The following is a 22,023-nucleotide window of genomic DNA, read 5'->3' on the forward strand; positions in this document are numbered from 1 at the left end:
TTCAAACGCAGGTCCCAAGGCTCTTTCCCTGAGATGCAGGGACACTACTTTTATACTGCTAGGGGCTATTTCTAGGTAATTCAAGCCTTTCTCTGGTGTGTGTTCTCAATCCATCAGTACTGATTAATCACATTGTGTGTTTGGCACTGTGCTAAGCACTGGGGATATAAAAAGAGGCAAAAGACATGGAGCTTATGATCTAGTGGACAACAAAGCAAGCTATATCTGAGATAAATAGGAAATCATTAATGGAGGGAAGAAATTGGAATTAAAGAAAGGTTGGGGGATAGCTTCCTATAAAAGGGACACCATTTCGCATATGCACGTTTTCTTTCTTATATCATTATTTTCATATTGTTTTCAATATATTCCTCTCTGAGAGGTCACAAAATGCCCAGCAGGATTATTTGGGCGATTTCTTACAAGATTTTTTTTTTTTTTTTTCTATCTTTGTCTTCTACTCAGGTAATGGACTTCCTGTCTCTCCTGCCTTTTAGTCTGTAGAGATCTCTGGGGATCTAAGTAAAAGTGTGACCATACTGAGAAGGCCTGTGCGAATTCAGTCCTATGTTACTTGGTCATAATCTTGCATTCAGATTGATCTTCATTGGCCCACGACTCTAAACACTTAAGTTTTAGGTTTCTTTTCTCTTCTTCCTTTTCCTTTTACTCCTCTTTCTCTTCCCTTTGTCAGCCAATTGACCTATCAAACAAATAAGTAACTTTCCTATTTAAAGAAACAATGGGGTATTCAACAAAAACAACAAAAATAAATCCTTCTATAATGATTTCAACATCACCCTTTCTCTTCAAAATGTAATTTTTTTAAAGTTCTGGTTTCACATATCAAAGTAGAATCTACATGAAAATGAAGTTAGTCCTCTTCCTTTCTTCCTCTTCCTCTCCTTCTCACTTCCATGGCTGATGGTCATTTTCCCTCAGTAGGTACTTGTATTTTCAAGATGCTCCTAGAAATAGAGCAAACAAATTCTTGGCATCTCTGAATTTTCTCATAAGATCATGGGCCGTGCTAGAAGGAGACCTTAAAAATATCTAGTCCCTCTCCCATAATTAACCGAAGAGGAAACTGATTCCCCAAATAGAGAGTGATTTGCCCAATGTCGCAGTTTAGAACGGGGACGAGGTTTTGAAACCCTTGATTTCCAGTCCAGCACTCAGTAAATCAATCCAGCACTTGGTAGGTACTCCTTCTGTATTATTCATTGGCTAAATCCCTGAGGCACCTTTGGTCAATATTGTAAGGTTCCACAGATGGCAGGAAGGTGAGTTTTGTCTGTGGAGCCATGGGAAGGAGGAGAGTGCCAGCCATGTTAGGAGCCCATGAGTGCGGCAGGCCATGGGCAGGCCCAGCCATGTCGGCATTGTTCTGGTCAGCTTGCTGTCCTCCATTCAGAGAGCTTTTGTCGGCTCTGACTCCACTGTGACTACAGTAGCTGCAGAAACCCAAAGTTTTACCGCAATGGAGAGAGAACAAGTGCCCTTTCTCTAAAGTCTGCTGTTCATAAAAGCGCAGCTTGAACAGTGGAAATTCTGACTTGTCTCAGATACTAAGGAGACTTTTATAGTTTCAAGTAGCTCGGGGGTTATATTTTAAAAGTTGAATTTCATCACATGTTTTAAGTTTGGGGGGAAAAAGAGACATGATATTTTTAGCTAAAAAAAAGCTTTTTTTTGGTCCTTTTTCCATTTTTTTTCTTTTTGCTTCCTTTTCTTCCCCCCCCCCCCTCCCATCTCAACTCCCCTTTCCAAAACAGATGTTTCATCTCAATCTTACCCAAGCCTCAAAGCAGAAAATCGCCATCAACCCTGTATTTTCAAGGAGAGGAAAAAAATTGAAATTCATTTGTCTGAAAAATATTATTTCCCCCTCCCCCAGGTCTTTTGCTTTGCTCCCCCACACCTGGTCTATGTGTAAAAGCTGCTGACAGAAAATTGCACTTAGGTAGGGAAGAAATGGAAGTAGAGAGGGAACCACTGGATTTGAACTGTTCTTGGAGAGGTGGACACCTTGCTCCCAAACAGAGGAAGAAGTCTGGATTATTTTGGTTTTAGAAAAGGCAAGAAAACTTGACTTTTGTATAGGAGGGAGTGCCTCCAGTATTCTCTTTGTCTGTTTCTTTCTCTTTCTCTCTCTCTCTCTCTCTCTCTCTCTCTCTCTCTCTCTCTCTCTCTCTCTCCGTTCCTCTCTCCCTCTTTCTTCCTCTCTCCTATTCCCTCATCCTTGTCCCCTTCCTTTTTTCATTTTCTTTTCCTCCTTTTTCTTGTCCTGCCTAGAGGTCATTTGAGGTCTGCAAAGCAGGGAAGTTTTGACCTGTTCCATTTCTAACCTTGGCCAGTTGACCCATACTTAAGCAGCTTGATAGCCCTCCAGATATGTAGAGGCTCATCATATTAGTGCTAGAATTAGTCCCAAGGGCAATTTACTTAATTCTATTGCAGCTCAGAAATACGCTCAAGCCATTCACCAACCTTAGTCTTCCCAGCACCAAGGATTACAGGTATGTATTGCCACACCTGCTGAGTGCCTTAATTTTCAGTTAAGATTCTAGTTCTATGTGGGGTTTTATCTGGATGATGGTATTAGCACTGGCAAGGTCACCTGAACAAAAAAGTATATATTTTTTTGTCTAATATCTGAAGATATTAGAAGAAGGAGGGATTGGAAGAGAAGAGGGAGAGTGAGAAAAGGAGAAAGACTGAGAACCTTTTCTGTTGTACAATCCTAAGGGGTAAAAGAGCATGTCAAGAGAAGAGAGTCAAGAAATCCTCTATCTTGAAGTCCTATTTGCTAAGAGTCAAATTAAGTAGCATGATTCAGTCATGTCTTTTTTTCCCCTAGGATCCAAGCCTCCTTCTTAGCTTTGCCCTCCATTAATGAGGCAGTGTCTCATTTCCTCTCTGCCAAGCTGTCATCCCTGATGGTCAATCAAAGGAGTGTCTTTTCTGTTTTTAAGGAGTTTTGGAAGGAAGGAACATAACCCATTAATCAACAGAAAGTTGATTCCACCATCCAAATCATATAATTTATTGGATACCATAGTTTTGAAACAAAGGGGTCCTGCCCTATTAAACAGAAACCCGACCCCTTGGTATGTTGGCCCATTGGGAACTACTTTTACACAAGACTATGTTGAGGGAGTGTGGGGTGATGTCATTCTTTGCCCTGCCCATTTATGAATATCCTGTGTGTAACTCAGTTACATTGGTTGTACCTCCTGCCTCCCATGATCTTTGCCATCCTTGCTATGAGGGGCTAATGTTGACTGCTTACATGTAGAACCTCTGGCTTGGGGGTGCAATATCCTATTCTTTGGGTTCCAGACCATTTCATATCTTCTCTTGGTCTGGTTCCTTATTTTAATAATAGTAGAATTGGATTATATTAGTGAACTCTTTATTATCTAGAAAAGTAGGTTAAAACAGGGGTGAAATAGTCCAAAGTAGCGTATGATCCCAGAGTCCATTCTGTTCTGGTTGGCATGTGTTGCAAGCTTTTAGTCATTGTTGGCAACAGACTTACCTTCCTAATTATGTTTGGCTCAGGCAGATGTTAAAATTAGTCTTTATTTGCTATGCCAGCCGATAATGGAAGGTAGCTATCCAGAAGTGTTCTGAATGGAAGGGCCATGTCAGCCTAGGACTACAAAATTTTTAGCTGATAATAAGCCACGTGCCCTGTACATGTGATGGCTAGCATCCAGACATTGGACCAAAAAACCTAACTCATATTACATCTTACAAAGAGCTTGCTAGCTAATTAACTGGGCTGAGAAGAGGTGTTGCCCGTGTACTAACCTCCCTGGCTTCTAAACTAAAATCCCTCCTTGTATAGGAATACTTGCCTGATTCCTGTTGATTCCAGTGCTTATATATTTCTTATATATCTTATGTGTAGGGTATTTGGTATATATTTGTTTGCATGATGTTCCCTCCAATGTCTTTACTGGCAAGAATTATATTTCACCTCTTTTTGCCTACTCAGTGTTTAGTACAATGCCCAGCACATAGTAGGTGCTTAATAAATGTTTATTGATTGATGCAGTTGAGATATAGCTCTTGTTGTTTGTAAGTGGTGCTAAATTGCTAATAACTATTTCCAAAATGTAGACTGCTCTCTCTAGGATGATACTAATTGGCCAGTCCTAGTCAGACAATATTGAGATTAGCTTGCTAATGTTGACATTAGCCAGTTTTTGGACTTTACACCACAAATGTTTCATGTTGATTTAAAAATGGACCAGATTCTTCTTCAGCCTCAGAGAATCATAAATCGATTGGATTCTGCCCAGCACAATGCTATGGGAGATAGTCAAGAGAAGCCCTTTTCTTCTGAAGTATACGGTCCAGCTGGGGAGATGCAACATGCAAGAACTATAAGGAAGAATACATAATAAAATCAGAATATGTGGCATAGATTTTTAAGTGCTTTTGGAGATCAAGGAGTGGAGAGATCCATGGCCCTCAGGATCACTGGAGAAGGTTTCATGAGTGAGACAGGGCTCAGACTAGACCTGAACCCCAAAGAATGTTTGTGGGGGTGTCCATGGGGGTAATTTCCCCCTTGAGATTTACTTTACTGGAGGGACTTGCAGGAGTGTGGTGGAAGGAAAGGCCACGGAGGCTGTTTGAGTAGCACTGTTCCCTGTTGAGGTTGGTAGCCATCTGGAGCAGGGGGAGGAGGTGGGGGGCTAGGAGTCTGTTTTATTTCAACTCACCTCTTTTTCTTCTGGTGCTGTTTGGGTGGCGCCAGCTGTCAACAGCTTGAGGCTTGGGTGGGCTTTGTGCCATCCTAGTCTCAAACTCCTAGGGCAGATAATGCTATTAGACAGGCTGAATGGTCCATGTGAAGGTGACAATTTACACTCAAATTGTGCTCTCTTCAGAATTAAGTGATAATGTCTCAAATAGCATATTGCTTCCCTATAATGTGTCTTCTGTGGTGTCTGATGATTAAAGTAACAGCCCACCACTACAGGTATTTGCTTTTAACTCTCCATAACTGAAGCTTACACTTTTTCTTCTTCTTTTCTTTCTTTCCCTTTTTCTTTCCTTCCTTCCTTCTTCCTTTAAAGAAAGAACTGGGGGAGGGGAGAGGGAAGAGACTGTCTTTGATCTTGCTGAAAGAAAAAAAAAAGTCTGTTCTGTTCAGACTTTTGGCTAACACAACAAACAGTGTTTAAAATTTAACTTTGCTTAATTAATTAGTAATTCTGTTTAATGCCGTCTGATCTTCATCCAAAAGGTATTTTGAAGCATGAGAACCGAACATCAAAGTGATCTGGGTGAAGATGGTCAAGTAATGCGTTTAATCTGGCAGTTGCTGGGGGTGGAATGGAGCCAGATTGGGAGCTAATGGGAAATAGAGCCCGTAATCTGGTCAGTGTGCATGGTACTCCTTTCTTCATGGCTTGAGTGTGAAAAATGACAAAGGGGAGCATGGATGGGGGTGGAGAACTTTATAGATTGCAGTAATCATCTCTCTCTCCTGTAACACCTTTCATACCCTTAATTTGGTTGAACAAACAAACTGACTTGATTATTCTGCCCTTCTTTCTGTGTGTAAGTGTTTTTAAAGAATTAAATAAATAAACTCTGCCATGGCATTCACTGTTTATAGTAATTCCCAAATAGCTGCATCAAGATGTGACCTCCTGGGACTGGGACATGGGAAGGGGAACATGTGGCAAGGGACGAAAGGAACAGGCAGATAATTGGATCTTCCCCTGGCACCAAACTGTGGATCTGAATGTTATTGTTCCTTGGAAATAATTTGACCTTGTTGGCACCACAGTGAGCTCCAATTAGCAATTTCCAACAGTCTAATGGATGACTTGTCACTCAGCATTGCTGTCTTATGACTGATGGAGCAAGATTAATTCTGTTTCAGGAATGGTGGGGAGTTTTTTGGGGGAGGAGGCAGAAGGGTAGTGTGAGTATAGGATTTCTTGTTTTGTTTTCATTTGGAATTTGTTGTGGGTAGGTGGGAGACTGGAGTCAGCGGGAATACATCCTTCCTATATATAGTTTTGAAACCTCTGTACCTTTTGAACCTGATCAAAATGTTATTTTAATTAATAAACAGTTCCTGAAAGGGACCAAAATAAATGTCTGGGAAGGTTTTAGGTTGTTTTCTGTGCCATTTCTGTCAGGCACAATTAAGCAATATAACTTGCTAAGGGAAAAAGTGAGAGAGTGAAGTCTCTTCTGGACACTGTCAAGAGCAGCTTGGTCTCCATTTTTGCTCCTATAGTCAGTGGGAAAGACTGACCAGTTCCTTCATCAATCAAAAGGCATTTATTAAGCACTTATTTACTATGTTCCAAGGTACTGAAATGAGTGTTAAGATTGGAAAGACAGACAGAGTTCCTGCCCTCAAAGAGTTTATCATCCATTGATAACTGTAAATAATTAGGTACATGCAAATTAAATGTAGAGTAGAGGTAACCTTAGGGAGGGTAGCCAGGCAGCTCTCTTAGAAGACAGCACTTGACCTGTATCTTGACCATGGGAAGCCAGGGATTCAGAGAGCTGGGGGTGAGGAGGAAGATTGGGCACAACTACTGTGTATAAGGATAATTAAGTAGGTTAGTATAGGTAAATCAGTGTGTGGAGGGGAGTAAATTGTAAGAAGATTGGTGAGATAGGAGGTGGCCAGATTGTGAAGAAGGTCCTGTTGGCTAGTAACAATTTAAGGATGCTCATCCCAGTAGGGACTGTAGAGGTTCCTAGGGGAGGCACTGCCTGCTTCAGTGGATTCAGTTCAAGTCAGGTTAGTTATCAATTAAGGCATGGAAACAGAGACAGAAAGGACTTTTCATATCTTCAAATAAAAAGGAAGAAAACCAGGATTATCTTATCTCTTCGCTTCTTTCCTTCTCCTTATTCTCTCTCTCTCTCTTCTGACTTTCTCTTTCTCCTCTCTCTCTTTTTCTCTGACTTGCTCTCTTCTCTTTCTCTCTCTTTTTTTCTGACTCTTTCTGTCTCTGTCTCTTTCTCCTTCCTCTCTCTCTCTCTGACTTTCTCTTTCTCTCTCTCTCTCTCTCTCTCTCTCTCTCTCTCTCTCTCTCTCTCTCTCTCTGACTTTCGCATAAAAGGAGGAGAAGAGTGTAGGAGTAAGGAAAGAGCAGTGATAGGGCTTTCTTTCTTTGGGTTTTTATCAAAGACAAGTTGAAAGGAGATATTGAACCTGAAGGTAGTTTGCTGATAACTTTCTTTTGAACTTTGGGTTTGGTTTAGATAAGCATGAGAGGCTTGCATCTCTAGCCAGGACCTCTTCTGAGTTAAGCTAAGCGGAGTGCTTTGAAGATTGAGCCCTCATCTAATTTTTTAAAGGATGGGGATTGTTGAGGGAGGGGACTTTGAAGCTAAAAAAAAAAATTGTTTGTATTTAAACTTGTGGCTTGTCAAGATGGAGCCAGTGTCTCTGTGTAATATTCACTTAAGGATATTAAAAAATGTAGAGTCCTTCCCTCCCCTACCCCCTTTCCTGCATTCAGAAGGCAAATTCGTGGTTTATTATGAGATCTCCCTACTCTGTTTCCAGAATGAGCGCACTGGAGAATTATTGAGTACTTGAAGGTAGCTGGTGGATGGTCAGGTTTGTCAGAATTCGACAAGTTTAGAAAAGTTAGCTTTTGAGGAGGAGGGAGCAGTCTGGGCTTCAACTTCTAGAAGATGGAGTCACCATGAAGTAGGGTAAGCAGCTTTATTCAGGCAAAGTGTGCTGATTAATCCCAGGTCATAACAGAATTATTTAGCCCTCCTATAACTTGGGACTTTAAAAACTTAGCCCAGTGACACGCATCCTTTCCTAGGTGTCCACCTTTGCTGAAAAAACTTGGTCCTGAGTGCATATTAAATGGAGAAGTAGATTAAGATAACTGGATGAGGGCTAGGAAAGGTATAATTTTACAGCTCAGGAAAACTGACAACAAACAGGTCCTCTGAAAAATGAGCCACCTCACAGGGTTGAAGGGTTCAGATAACATGGAAATGAGTGAAATTGTTAACATTTTATGCCATTTTCTCCATGAAGCCATCCTTGTTCCTATCCTGGTTTCCCCTCTCCCTCCCTCTAGTGAGTAGGCAACAGTTTGTTCTTTACTTCCTTTCCTCCCTTCCTTAAAATACACCTAGGACTTTTAGGTACTTTTTTGGTGTCTGAACCAATGATTTCATTGGAATTGGAAATTCCCAAGAAAAGAAATTCTCTCTACTAATTTATTTTGATAAAGGAAATCCCCAAGGAAGATATTTCCTCTACCAATGTATTTTGACCTGCTCTGCAACTTAATTTCTTGTAGAGTTACATGGGAACTATGAGAGATCAAATGATCTGCCCATGGTTATCTCATCATTTGGGGTCAATCAGAATTTGAACCCATGTCTTCCTCAGTCATCTCTCTATCCAGTTTAATGTGATACTTCTCCCTATGCTCTCAGCATCTATATATTATTGTAGCTATTTGTAAACCATACCCTTTTATTAGAATGTAGTCTTTCCGAAGTAAAGAACTAGACTTTGTTTATTCTGTCTTCCTACCTATTGACAAAATGTTAAACACCTTGAATCTTCAGTATGATGAAACCCTACTGGGACAAATTTAGTGGGTAGAGTGTGACCGTTTCTTTCTCCAATCATTGTTAGACTTGTAATTTGCATCATCCAATCAATAAATTTCTATTAAGTTTTTAAGAAGAGTTGGGATTTGCAGATGGGATTAGGATCTCCTGCTGGGACCTTGCTTTGGCCTGTTTTTTGGGATTGGTTGCTTTTGAACACTTAAGGAATTAAGACCCTCCTCCCATTGCCTCTTCCTCAAAGGTGAAGAGAAGAGAAGGATGCTTCACGTCACATCTGCCTTCCTGTTTTTCCCCTACCCTCCCACTACATTATTAAATTCAACAATATTATGTTTTTGCTACAAATATTCTCACATGTATATCTGTGAACTGCCCAAATCAACTAAGAACCAGGGTACCAGATCCTGTCTCCAACCTGTATGAACTTGCATATAGGAAATACCATCTCTAACACCTTTTTGTTCTTTACCCTTTTCATGACTTTAGTTAAACTCAGCTTTAAATTAATCTAATCTCAAACTCTAGATTCATATTAATTATAAGGTGACAAATGTTGATTTACTGAAGGATTTTTATAAATTACAGGAGGAAATCTCTTTTTTTCTGTGAAAAATTACTGATTTATAGGAAAAAAAATTGAGGTCACCTAATTAAACTTGATTTAGTTTTGTTTTAAAGAAAAGTATAGGGACAGCTAGATGGCAGTGGATAAAGTACTATTCCTAGATTCAGGAGGACCTGAGTTTAAATATGGCCTTAGACATTTAATAGATACTAGCTGTGTGATTCTGGACAAGTCACTTAACCTCAATTGCCTCAGGAAAAAAAAAGGCATAAAATTTCCTTTTACCTGCTTTTAAAATTTTCAATAAAGAATGTATTTTATTAGACAAAACCATATACTATAACTTTGTATTTTTCCAAGTTAAGTAAAATGGAGACAATGCCAAATGTTAAGAGAAAAGGAGAGAGCGAATAAGACACAAAGACAGAGAAAGGTATAGAAAGTTATGCAGGTAGATATTTGAAAGGAAAACACAATACACATCAACCCTTTCTTCATATATATACAGTGAAAAAAGGAATTGAAATAACATACATAGCAATAGACAGAAACAGATACAAAGAACAAACTTCCATGAAGGACATTCCTTTTTTGTGGACTTTGAAACTATTGCCTATGAAAAACTGAAGCTATGCAGGGGCACATAGGATAATTATCTCTTTATATTTCTCTTGAGGGTAAATTAATTTACATGAAGGATTGGAAATTCTTTCCCTAAATATTTTATTTGCAGTTAACTTTTTAGAAATATAACTATTGTATAATTTACACTGGTACATTTTCTTCCCCTAATTTATGGCCCTATTACTTATTTGTATGTTAGTGTCTGTCATTGATTATAAACTCTTAAAGGGCAGAAAGAGCATCTATGTTAGTGTCTTTGTATATCACCACCTCTACCCCACCATGTTCAGAATTCTTCCTAAATATTTTTTGATGATTAAAACAAAAGGTGACAATTTTAAGTTGTGAGTTTTTTTCCATCAAAAAGGAAGGAAAGAGAGGATTTATTATGTCTCCTATAATTTTATTAATATAATTTCATTTTAACATAACATCCTGAGAAGTAGGTGCTGTTATTATCCTTATTTTACAGATTAGGAAACTGAGGCAGACAGAAGTTAAATGATTTGCCTTAGGCCACACCACAAGTATCTGAGAGTGAGTTTGAATTCAGGTCTTCTTGATTCCAGACCCAGTTCGCTAAAGACAGGTATTGTCCTCCCCACAACTTCTAAAATTATTTCACATTCATTGTGTCATCACTTATTGTGATTTAGGCTCAGATCCATGAAACAGTTAACACCAGCTCTCAGGATCTGTTTCCATACTTTGTCCAATCATTAGACTGGTTGTCGCAACCAAGTTATCAGTATCCCTGTGGGATCCAGTTTATTAAGGGGTTGGTCTATGTGTTTTCTACCATCATCATGATATGATTCACAGTCTCAGCAGGATATAGTGCCTCTAATACCTCTATACCTTCTGCAGAAAGTAGTCCTTGTTTGGCATGAGAATCCATGAAAGCAGTTTACATTATTCTTTCCATTGCACAGACACAATTTCTTCTGACAAAATTCAATTCTCTCTTTCTCTGACTCTCTGTCACTGTCTTTCTCTCTGTGTCTCTGTCTCCTCTCCCTTCTCTCTCCCCCGCCCCCTGTCTCTCTGTCTCTTGTCTCTTTCTGTGTCTCTCTGTCTCTCTCTCTGTCTGTCTCTCGCGTTCTCTGTCTCTCTCTCCCCCCTCTTTTTCCCTCTTTCCTTCCCTCTCCTACACACACACACACACACACACACACACATGTGCACATGCATACACATACATACACATGCAAGATATATGTACATAGTTGTTTGCATACTGTCACTCCCCATTAAAATGTGAGTAACTTGAAGACAGGAACTACACTGGCTTTTCTTTGTATCCTCAGTTCTTAGCGTAGCATTTATTAGATGGTACCAAATGGTGCAAAACATCATTTAGGGATGCTTGGCACACCAGGCATTTAGAAATGCTTATTGACAGCATTATTCTTTCTGTTTTGTCAAGAAAAAGCAGGGATGTGCCAGTCATTGTGGGCAGTCCTGTGGGGCTTTATGGACCCTTCAGGTATATAATGAAAAGAGTTCTAGGCAGGGAGACAAGAAACCAAGATAAAAGAAATAGCAGTTCAGTTCCAAGAGGGCAGAATAGTATGGAAGAGAGCACGCTGACCAGTCAGAAAGCTTGGCTCCTGGTGTGATCTTGGGCGGGTTATTTTCCCTCCTTAGACTAATCTATAAAATGAGGGGATAGGATTAGCTAATAATAAAATTTCTTCAAAGCCTAAAGTCCTGCTTTATCTTCCTTTCTTTGTGACCTTGAGAATTACTTTACCTTCTGAGCCTGTGTCTTTTTTGTTTCTCACTGGGTTATGAGGAAGGTAAATTTTAACCTAAAAGCTCTATCTGGATATGAATTTTCTTCATCATCATCATGACAAAATTGTGCTTTTGTGGTTAATCTAGGCAGTCTGACATTGTCTAGTTTCCCAGACATACTGAGCTTCCCTTAGAAACCCAAGAGAGATGTGCCTATAGGACCTTTGGCAGGTCATACAGGTATGATACACAATGCCATGTGGCTTACTAAAAGAACTTAGACATGAGCCTCTTGAAGCCTTGACTGAAGAGTCTGGATTAGTTTATCTTTAATGTCCCTTCCAGCTCTAAACCTCATGTTCCCATAATCCACAAATTCTCCAAAACCCTCCTTAAACTTCTTTGTCTCTTGACACCTGTGCCATCTCCCTGCTTTATTTGACTTGTTCTGAAAGTGCTCCCTCTTCCTAATGGTTCTGGGCTTCATTCCCTCCATTCTCGGGGTGATTTTATAGATTTTAACCATGTCCCTTTCCACTTGTCTGCTAGCTCAGGAGCAGAGCCCGCTCATGGGCTTCCGGCCTTGGGGAAGTTGGACAGAATCATGGAAGCTTTCCGCTTCCAGCCTTGTTTGCAGGGCTGAGGTAGCAATACTGTAAAAGCAAGGCTGCCTGGTTTGCACTCATTGCTTGAGGATCTTGGATGTCTTTGCATGTGTTAGCCGACTCTCAAAGCTATCCAAGTTACTCGACCTTGGGCTTTCTCCGGATGGGGAGCATCAGCTAAATCAAGAGAGGTAGCAGCATGTAGTGGGAGCTAGGCCTGGGGATCAGGAGACTTGAGTTTTACTACAGGTGTGGCTGCTAACTTTTTGTGTGACAGTTTATGTGCTACTTTTCTGCATCCAGTTTCCTTACCCACCTGTCTCTTTGAGATAGTGAGGAGGAAAGGAGATGGCATTTTTTTTGGGGGGGAAAGTATTTTTCAAATGTAATGTATTGCTTCTACATGAGCCAGATGATTGGTTATATTATTATAAATAATATTTTGTCACAGTAAGTACTTATTAAGAGTCTAATAATAATAATACTGTGCTAAGTATTGGGGTTACAAAGAAAGGGAAAGATGAGTTTCTGCTTTCAAGGAGCTCACAATCTAGTGGAAGAGGCAACATGAAAATAAATATTCTAAGACTAGTCTGAGAGGGAAAGCACAAAGATTAAGGGAAATCAGATGGCAGGAATAACAATATTTGGCACTTTGTGCTACAATGAGCAGCATTTTAGATGTGCTGGAAACCAGAACCGGCTGTGACCACTGTGATTTGGGAGTGGAGAAGATGAAAGAATGGTGTAGAGTCTGAGATGGTGATTGTGGGAGAAAGCTTTGAGGTCCTCCTGTGACCTCATTTGGACCGGTCATATGTACAATGACATCAGTATGAGGTCATCTGGCCCTCCCACTCCTCCTCTTACTCAGTCTTAAAAGGAGCTATGTACGCACAGAGGGAAAGGATGGTCTTTAGCAGAAAGGACAGCGAGAGCCTTGGGTGAAGGCGAATCAATGACAAGTCTCTTCCAGCTCACTCAAGACTGGCATTGTGTGTTGTGGGTGTCTGTGCTCACATGCGCCCACATTTTCCCTGAACACTGTAGAACTCTGTCAGTCCCAGCCCTCTCTCATGGACATGAATTATACATAGATGCATGAAGGGGCTATGTATTTTGTAAAGCTCTTCCTTTTTGCAGGCCTTAGGCACTTGTAAGTGGGCTATTTCCTGGTGCCTCTGGGCTGAGGAGGCTACTATCCCTTCCCTCCCTCCTCCTAGTCCCTTCTCTTCCTGGATGGGTGCTGCCTCAATAAATCGAGACCTGAGGAAGAGCTTATCTTAAAAAGACCAAGTTCTCCCACTGCCTCTGGGATCCTCTCCAGTTGTCCTTGCCACTGGACTCAAATGACCCTGGAGGAGAGAATGAAGCTGGTGACTTTGCACAGGCCTGCATCATTTAAATCCAGTTCACTTGAAAGTCAAGAAAGTTCACTTTCTGGATGTCGTTGGTCCTCTGAATACAAAGGACAAATAACATATATTTAAGGGATCCACCCTATTCTAGATTTTCTTGTGACTCCAAATCAAGTCTGTCAAGAAACTCCAGAGGACGGTTGGGAAAAACATGGGGAAAAAGATTATTCAAAATTCAGTGCTTTTGGATAGGGTACTAAGATAACAATTTTCTTAACAAAATGGGAATGACAGAAGCAATTTCATAAGTTCACCTTCACTAAGATAGAGGTGAATTTCCTGAAAGTCAAAAAATCACTACAAGGTGTAGTATAAAAAGCTATGGGCCTGGCTCTACAACTTAGTAGTTAATACATCTATAAACATTTATTAAGACACTCTGCTAAGCCTTGGGGTACAAAGAAACATGAAAAAATAGTCCCTTGAGGAAATTATAATCAAATGGGGGTAGAGAATATGTAAATAACTATGCTCAAACAAGTTATAAGATAAACTGGAAATAATTAACAGAGGGAAGGTATTGAAATTAAAGGAATCAGGGAAGGCTTCCTGTAGAAATGTGAGAATTTAGCTGGGACTTGAAGGAAATCAAGGATGCCAGAAGACAAAGAGGGGGAGGGAGAACATAGTCCAAGAAAATGCTCAGAATTGAAAGATGGAGTGTCTTGATTGAAGAACTGCAAAAAGGCCAGTATCACTGGATCTCAGAGTATATGTAGCCTTAGATTAATTTTCCTGGGTCTAGACTTTTTGCTTTGCAAAATGAGAGTATTGGACTAAGTGATCTTTAAGGCCTTTCCACCTAAAAAATACTATGATCTTATGAATTTGCAGGAGAGATAGGAAGGTCCCAGCACTTAAGCAAGAATCAGTATATAATATCTCTGGCATAATTAGCTGGTCCTGGACTATGAATTTACAGAATCCAGCTTCCCTCTTAGTCACCAGTCAGTTTATGGTTTTTGCAGTGTATACAAATCTGAGTCTTCTCATTAACTTTTCCCTCTTACCAATACTTTTGCAGTGTCTTTGCCTCCCGAGAAGACAGATGGGCCAGGGAGTGGAGATGAAAAGAAGGCGGAGAAAGACAGTGAATCTTGCCCCAGCTCCAAGAAACAGCTGAAATTTGAAGTAAGTTTCCTCTTCCCTGGGGATTGGGCTGAAGTTTAGGCTTTGGCCTCAGGGGAAAAAACCTTATTTATGCTTTGACATGTTTGTGAAAGAGGAGAACTTTTGCCGATCCAAACCATTAGAAAAACTAGGGCTGTTACCTCTGCTGTTACCCTTTTAAATTGGTTCCTCAAAGATCTCTCATCTACCATATTATTAGAGGTCTTTCAATAGTTTGTGGGAGCTTTCTAACATGGTTTAAACAAACCAAATGAAAAAAAAATCCAACTTTTTACTCTATCTACTCTTGGCTTTTGCTACCATTGCACAATTAAAAGGTATTTCCTGATTAGATAAATGCTAGAGGGGGATCTCATAGGCAGAAGACACAAAATCTTATTTGGAAAGAACTTCAGAATCCATCTGGTTTAACCTATTCTTGAACAAGAATTCCTTTCTTCAACCCATCCACAAATGGTAACCCATCCTTTGTTTAAGATGGGTGACCTATTAACTATTATGTGTTTATGCAGGTAACTGCCGATTTCAATGTACAATACAAATGCTTTTTCTGAACTCTAGTTCTATATAGCCAGCTATGTGCTGGACAGCTCCACTTCTGTATCTCTTAGCCATCTCAAACTCAATTTGTCTAAAAAAAGAATTCTACTTCTCTAAATTGTATTTCTACTAATACTGCTACTATTCTTGTTATCCAGGATTTGAATTTTGAAATAATCTTCAGCTCCTCCCACCCCTTTATTTCAATCCTTCTTATCCAATCAGTTGCTAAGTCTTGTCCATTTTGCCTCCATGTTATTCTAATCTGTCCCCTTTTCTCTTCTTAGAGGGTTGCTCCTTTGATTCATACTCTTCCCACTTCCCATCTCTTTGTTTAGTCTACTAATTGTTATCCCTGCTTTCAAATTCCCTCTTTTTCTAATCCATCTCCTGCACTACAGCCAAATTCATCTTCCTAAAGCATACTTCCCTTTTCAAAAATCTTCTAGTAACTTCCCAGGGTCTCTAGAAAAAATACAAACTCCTTCCCGACCAACTCAAAATAGAGATACTTATTTCAAAAGTTAGGGGAAGAGGTCAAGAGGTCTGGGTTTTTATTATCATAGTATTGGTTGACTTTGTGACCATAAGCAAGTAATTTCTTTGGTTCTCAGTTTCCTCTTTTGCAAAAATGGAGTGGCCATACTTACTTTCCAGTGCCTTATTATGATATATAAACAATCTTAGCTTCTCAAGGACTTTGGCAGCCAAGTAAGCTCTGTCAAGTTAGTTGAAAAGATTTCTTGTTTGGGCCCAATGTCTTATATAAGGAGCAATCTGACTGAGTTTGGACAGACTCTTTATGAGAGTGGTCACAAGGTGATCAAATTCTTTGCCTATAGCAAATCACAAAGACATATATTCATGTGGTACTGGATTTGGAGTCTGAGGATTTGGGTCCAGTCTTGGCTGTGATATTACATTACACTGGGCAAATCACTGCCCCTCTCCAAGTCTCAGTTTGTTCTCATTTGGGAATGGAGGGGATGGAATTTAATGATCTTTGAGATTGCTTTCAGTTTAGAAGTTCTGTGATTCTTTGAAATGAGATAATGAAAAATAAGAATAAACAGTTCTTGAGAAAAGCCTGCCTTTTCATATAAATCAATTATTTGTTATTACACTGATTTTATTTTAAGTGGAGATGAGTTTTCATCATCTTGGCAGATTGACTCCTACAAGAAAAAGAGAACAGATCCTCATTCTGTAAAATGAACACTTTTTCCTTTCCATTGTCATCAGTTAATTTGGTACTAATGCAAATCTTATTTCTTATGGGCCCTCTGATTTAAGTACTGTCTAATTTCCTTTGAGCTTGTGGATGATATGAGACTTAATGGAGGGTAACTGGAAGTAAGATTCTTGGTGTTTTATCTCCTCTGGATGCCAGAGTAAACGACTGTACTTTAGTTTTAATGACTGTCCAAGTGACAGCTTCATAGCTTTAGAGACATAAGGAAACTTCAAGGTCATTTGGTTCAGCCCTCTCATTTTACAGTTGGGGAAATCAAGCAATTATATGATTTATCCTAGTTCCCAGAGGTAGTGAGTGACAGAGCCAAGATTTGAATTCTCTGACTCCAAATCTATCACTTTTTTTGCTGTACCACACAGCACAAGTCCTGGGTTCTGGTTTGGGTAGGAGTAATACAGTTAGAGGTGCTTTATAAACTTTCTATATCAGGGGTCCTCAAACTTTTTAAATAGGGGGCCAGTTCACTGTCCGGCCGGACTGCAGTAAAAACAAAAACTTTGTTTTGTGGGCCTTTAAATAAAGAAACTTCATAGCCCTGGGTAAGGGGGATAAACGTTCTCAGCTGCTGCATCTGGCCCACGGGCCATAGCTTGAGGACCCCTGTTCTATATTCTCTATCCTGGGTTCCTCTGTCTTCCTCATTGCCTTCTCCTGCCTCCAATCAATTATCAAGTCTTGTCCATTAAACAAGGATTTTAGGAGTTGCTAACTGGGATGTGGATTAATCATCTGGTTAATCAAATGAGATAATATTTGTAAAGTGCATAACTCAGTGCCGGACACACATAGTAGGTACTGTATAAATGCTTAGTCTCTTCCTTTCCTTTCCATTGCCCTGTGCCTATTGACCCACCCCAAGGTCGGCCAGGCTGCCCCTGCAGACTCCCACATTATTCACCAGGCACAGCGTGCAGTCACTGGGAAGGGAACGCTCCTTCGTCTGGCTGGGGCACACTGGCTCTTCCCATGTGCTGAGAAACCGAGAACAGATAAGTAGGTATTCTGCACCTGCACCCCTTCTTTCTGCTCCCTCACATCAAAGCGTCCTCGGCACATGGGCTCAGAGGGGCTGGGAAAACAGGTAAACGGATTCACTTTACACTGAGGTATAAAGGAAGAAGCAAATGGCAAGTGTGTACGTGGTGCAAGGCGGGGAGAATGGGCAGGGGCCTCTTCGAGGGGTGTGTGTGCACAGACTGTGTTGTGTAACATGAAACGCTGCATCTGGGAGCAGAGCTGGGACACTCGGCACTTATCAGATGGGCTCATTACAACTGAGGGAAAGCTGCCTTTGAACTCAGCATGGGATGGGGGGACCGCTAACTGCTGTAGGGAATTGGTTTCAAGTCAGCGGGAGAAGCCAGGTATTGGAGAGTCTGCTTTCTCTTGCGCATTCTCTCAGAAGCTGTTTGAAGCTGTTTATTTTACCACTGTTGGGTAGTTTTGCCTGTTGATTCTGCTGTGCTTGGAGAGAGCTGGGGTGACAAAGGTTTGGGGTTTCATTTGGGGTGGAAGAGGGAAGCTGGTGGGAAGAAGGAGGCAGACATAGAGTGGTTTCCATTCATGGAACTAAAGTCATTCATTCATCTTCATTTGTTGATTCAACCAATCTGTGCATTTGGCGTCAGGAAGATACAAAAACGAATAGGGCACGGTCCTTGCCTCATAGAGCTTTTTAGAGAGGAGGAGACTGAAATGACTTTTTGTTTTTTAATTTTGGTAAGATATGAATTGGAAGGGACCGCTGTGATCATCTAGTCTAACATCCCTCCTATTATAGGGATTTCCTCCCACAAATCCCTGGCAGGATTCAGCTGCTCCAGGAAAATATCTAGTCAGGGGAACGCACTACAAGACAAGATAACCCATTCCATTGTTAGACATTTCTTCATTCTACGTATTAAGTCTTTCTCTTTATCACCAACTCACTGGTCTTAGTTCTGTCCCAGTGCCACACAGGATGAGTTGGGTTCTTTTTCTACAGGGAAACTTCTCAGGTATTTGAAGACACAATTTCCTCATTTATAAAATGATGGAAGATCTATACAGGTGCTTCAAAAGTCTTGCAGAGCACTAAGACTTTTGGGACACCACCTCTATCATTATTGCCTCCCTTCCCTCTGCCCGCCATTACTCCTCAGTCTTATATTATCTCATAGACCATACTTTTCCAAGTTCAAATCTCACCTCAGACATTTAATAGGTGATCTTGGCAAGTTATTGGGGCTAATAACAATATCTACCCACAGGATTATTTCAGGGATTGAATGAGGTAAGATATTTTAAAGAGTAGGAATAGAGATTGAACTTGTAATCTTATTCCTATAGAGAAATTCTGAGAGAGGAAATACTTTTTTTTTAAGCCAATGCAACCAGATCAGCATTTCTCTGTCATTTATTGTCTTAATGAATTGCCTAGAGCCCCAAGAGAGTAAGTAGCATGCTCACATGATCCCAGCCAATATGGTTCAGAAGAATAACAAGTAAATTCAGATTTTCTTGGTTCTCAAGTAGTACCCACTGTGTCCTGCTATCTCTTCTAAGATATGCAAAGTGCTTTGTAAACCTTAAAGCACTATGTAAATGTAAGCTGTTATATTATTATTATTATTATTATTATTACTACTACTATTACCTAGATTGACCATCCCAGTTTGGTATCCCCAGTTTTCTCTTTTAAAAATTATTTCTCCAAGTTGAAACCAAAGGGTTTGGTTGTAACGGAAATGATGGACAAAGTTCTAATTAAGGGACAAATGATGGTGTCCCTGCCATCCTAGCTCATATCTTGGGGCTTCGAATGGCTCAGGGTTGTGTAACCACTTTCTCTATTTCCCTCAGGAGTTACAGTGTGATGTTTCAGTGGAGGAAGACAACCGGCAAGAATGGACCTTCACGCTATATGACTTTGATAATAATGGCAAAGTCACTCGAGAGGTAAGAGGGATGTTACTCTCTGTCTTCCCCTAGATCTTTCGTGTCACTCCTACCTTTCAAGACAGGCTTTGCCTCCTGCTCTGTGAATCAAAACAATGCTTCCTTCCTACGGAGCTAGTCCTTCTAACTTGTCTGCTCCTAAGACTCCTACTAGAGCTCTGAATTTCCAATCCTCTTGACAGGAAGAGAGTCAAGTATGGGGGTGGACAAGAGGGCTTTCTTGGACCTTAGGGAAATCTGGAAGCAGTGGCCCTTCCAATCTACTCAAGAGTTAAGACTATTAGTCCTGTCTTCTTTAATATTTTAGGGATCTACATAAACTACAGGTTCACATTGCATTAATGCATATTGGTAGCCCTTTCTGTACCTTAGTAGACAATTTTTATGAGTTGTGCCCCAAAGCATTTGTCATCTGGCAGCCAACCTTCAGCAAGAAGCCTCCCAAATTTAATTACAATTAGTATTCAGTTTTGATGTTTTTGAGCAGAGGTATCAAACACACAGCTTGTGGTCTACATGTGATCTCCAACACTCGTGCAGGCTGAAATAGATTAAAATGCAATTGGGAAGTATTTTTTAAAAATAAATAAAAATACAACACAGCAGATAATATGACATTTTAAAACTAGGTCAACATGTAGCCCACAAAAATTCTTATGTAGAGATTAATGCTCCCTCTGTTTAATAAAGCTTCTCTGGAAAACTCAAGAGTCCTTATCATGTTTGGAAGAGTGCACTTGATAGTGAGTGCTCAGTAATTGTTGATCAAATTGAGGAAAACTAAAGCTAAGAGAAATTTTAGGTAAGGGACGCACACATGCATAGAATAGTGGTCTCTTGATTCAAGTCCAAAACTTTTTCTATTATATCACTATCACAGATGATACTGATTAGAGTCAAATTGTGATGATCCCATATGAATTTCTGGGTGGCTTTTCCATTTTCATCTCTAATGTACCTGAATATAGAGGTACTACCATGACTTCCTACCTGTTCCCTAAAAGATCGTAAGGGTTGGAGCTGGAGAGGACCTTAGAGTTCATCTAGTCCAACCCCTCAATTTTCAGAGGGGGAAACTGAGGTCCTCAGAGCTCAAATGCTTTGCCCCATATCATATAGTAGGGCTGGTATCTGACCCCTAGGCTTCTGACTCCGATCCAGCACTCTCTCCTTGTAAGCTTTATCCTTTAGAGAGCTGAATGGTAGCCACACTTCGAGCCCTCAGATCATGGGAGTGCCTTGTAGGGAAAGCCCTGGGCCCTTCGCCAGGAAGAACTGGTCTCCAGGTACAGGCTAAAAGCAGTCTCTTCTCAACCCTGAGCCCTTACCCTGGAGCACCACAAAGACCATAGGGTCTCTGTATCCATTTATATATGCACAAACACACACATGGAGCTATATATGGACAACTATATATGCACAACTTGGGGCTTTGTGGCTCTCCAAGTGGTTAATTTGATTATATTTATAGCAGCATAATGGCCACATCCTCTTCGGATTTAGTGAGATGAGTAAGCCTAGGCTTACGAGTCAGTGACTTGGGTTTGAATGTAGGCCCAGAGAGTAATTTGTTTTCTAACCTTGGGAACTCATATTGATTGAATAATTGAGATCCTTAAAGTCACTTTGAATGCCATCCAACTTTAATATTGGTTCCCTTTGAGTCCATTTCGATTTATTGATTGGCCATTCATCACTCGACAGCTGACCCTTTGCCATGGCACTTTGGAGGATGGGAGCTAATTTGTCCTGAAACAAAGTACGCTGCATCTTCTGAATGCCTTTACATCCTCATTTTTTTCCTAGTCTTTTTTCCTAGTTCCTACCCACTTGAATAAATTATTCACACTTAAATAAACCAACCAACCAGCATTTTTCAAGTCCCTGCTCTGTGCCTAGAACTATAATAGGGATACCAAGAAGAGCAAAAATAATTTAAGGAGCTCACACTCTACTGGGAGAGGGAGTGTAGTTCATTAGAAAAAAATGATTAAGTTAGGAAGCAGAAAAACCTGGGTTCTAGTTTCAGTTCTACCATTTACTAGTGATGTGACTCCCGCCATGAGTAGTTACAATCTTCGTTGTTGGAAGTGGTACCTGATGAAATCCTGGATTCATTGAATGTTCACCCAGGTGCATCCTTAGCTAGGTTTAAGAGAAGGTCATCATCAGGTTGACTACAAGGTGATGAACATATTCATCGACAACCACCCAGAAGAATATCTACTAAGAGATATAGAAGACCCAGGGTTTTCCTTCTCAGCCACAGAAACTCAGGAATGCTGTCTACTAAGTCAGGAAAGGGTTTGACCTGTACTGATGGAGGGAGGGTTTCCATGCCAATGGAGTCATGGATTCTGTAAGTCTTGCCATAAATGATGTTGACAAGTCACTTAACCTCTCAGTGTATGTTTCCTTTAAAATAGGAATGATAGTCCTTGGCCTGCCTGCCTACCCAGAGGGTTGTCATGAGAATCAAATGGGATGATAGATGTAAATACACTTTGAAAATATAAAACATTACTAATATAAAGGATTATTATTTCACGGAGAGAGGGACCCATTTTCTCTGACAGCCTGTTTTGAGAACTGACAGCTGTGCCATAA

General features: G+C 40.3%; 1 protein-coding gene across 1 annotated transcript in view; it reads left to right on the plus strand.

Annotated features, from left to right (window-relative positions):
• The window catches only part of NKD1 (NKD inhibitor of WNT signaling pathway 1), a gene marked incomplete at its 5' end in the record, with an annotated part of 37,162 nt that overhangs the window by 5,951 nt on the left and 9,188 nt on the right, over positions 1–22,023 (plus strand). The window contains 2 exons of the mRNA XM_031949330.1: positions 14,578–14,684; positions 19,321–19,416. Of these exons, the coding sequence (XP_031805190.1) occupies positions 14,578–14,684; positions 19,321–19,416 (203 nt within the window). The remainder of the gene's footprint in view (positions 1–14,577; positions 14,685–19,320; positions 19,417–22,023) is intronic.

Source organism: Sarcophilus harrisii, chromosome 2 (assembly GCF_902635505.1).
Source record: "Sarcophilus harrisii chromosome 2, mSarHar1.11, whole genome shotgun sequence".
In the NCBI taxonomy this organism is placed as follows: Eukaryota; Metazoa; Chordata; class Mammalia; order Dasyuromorphia; family Dasyuridae; genus Sarcophilus; species Sarcophilus harrisii.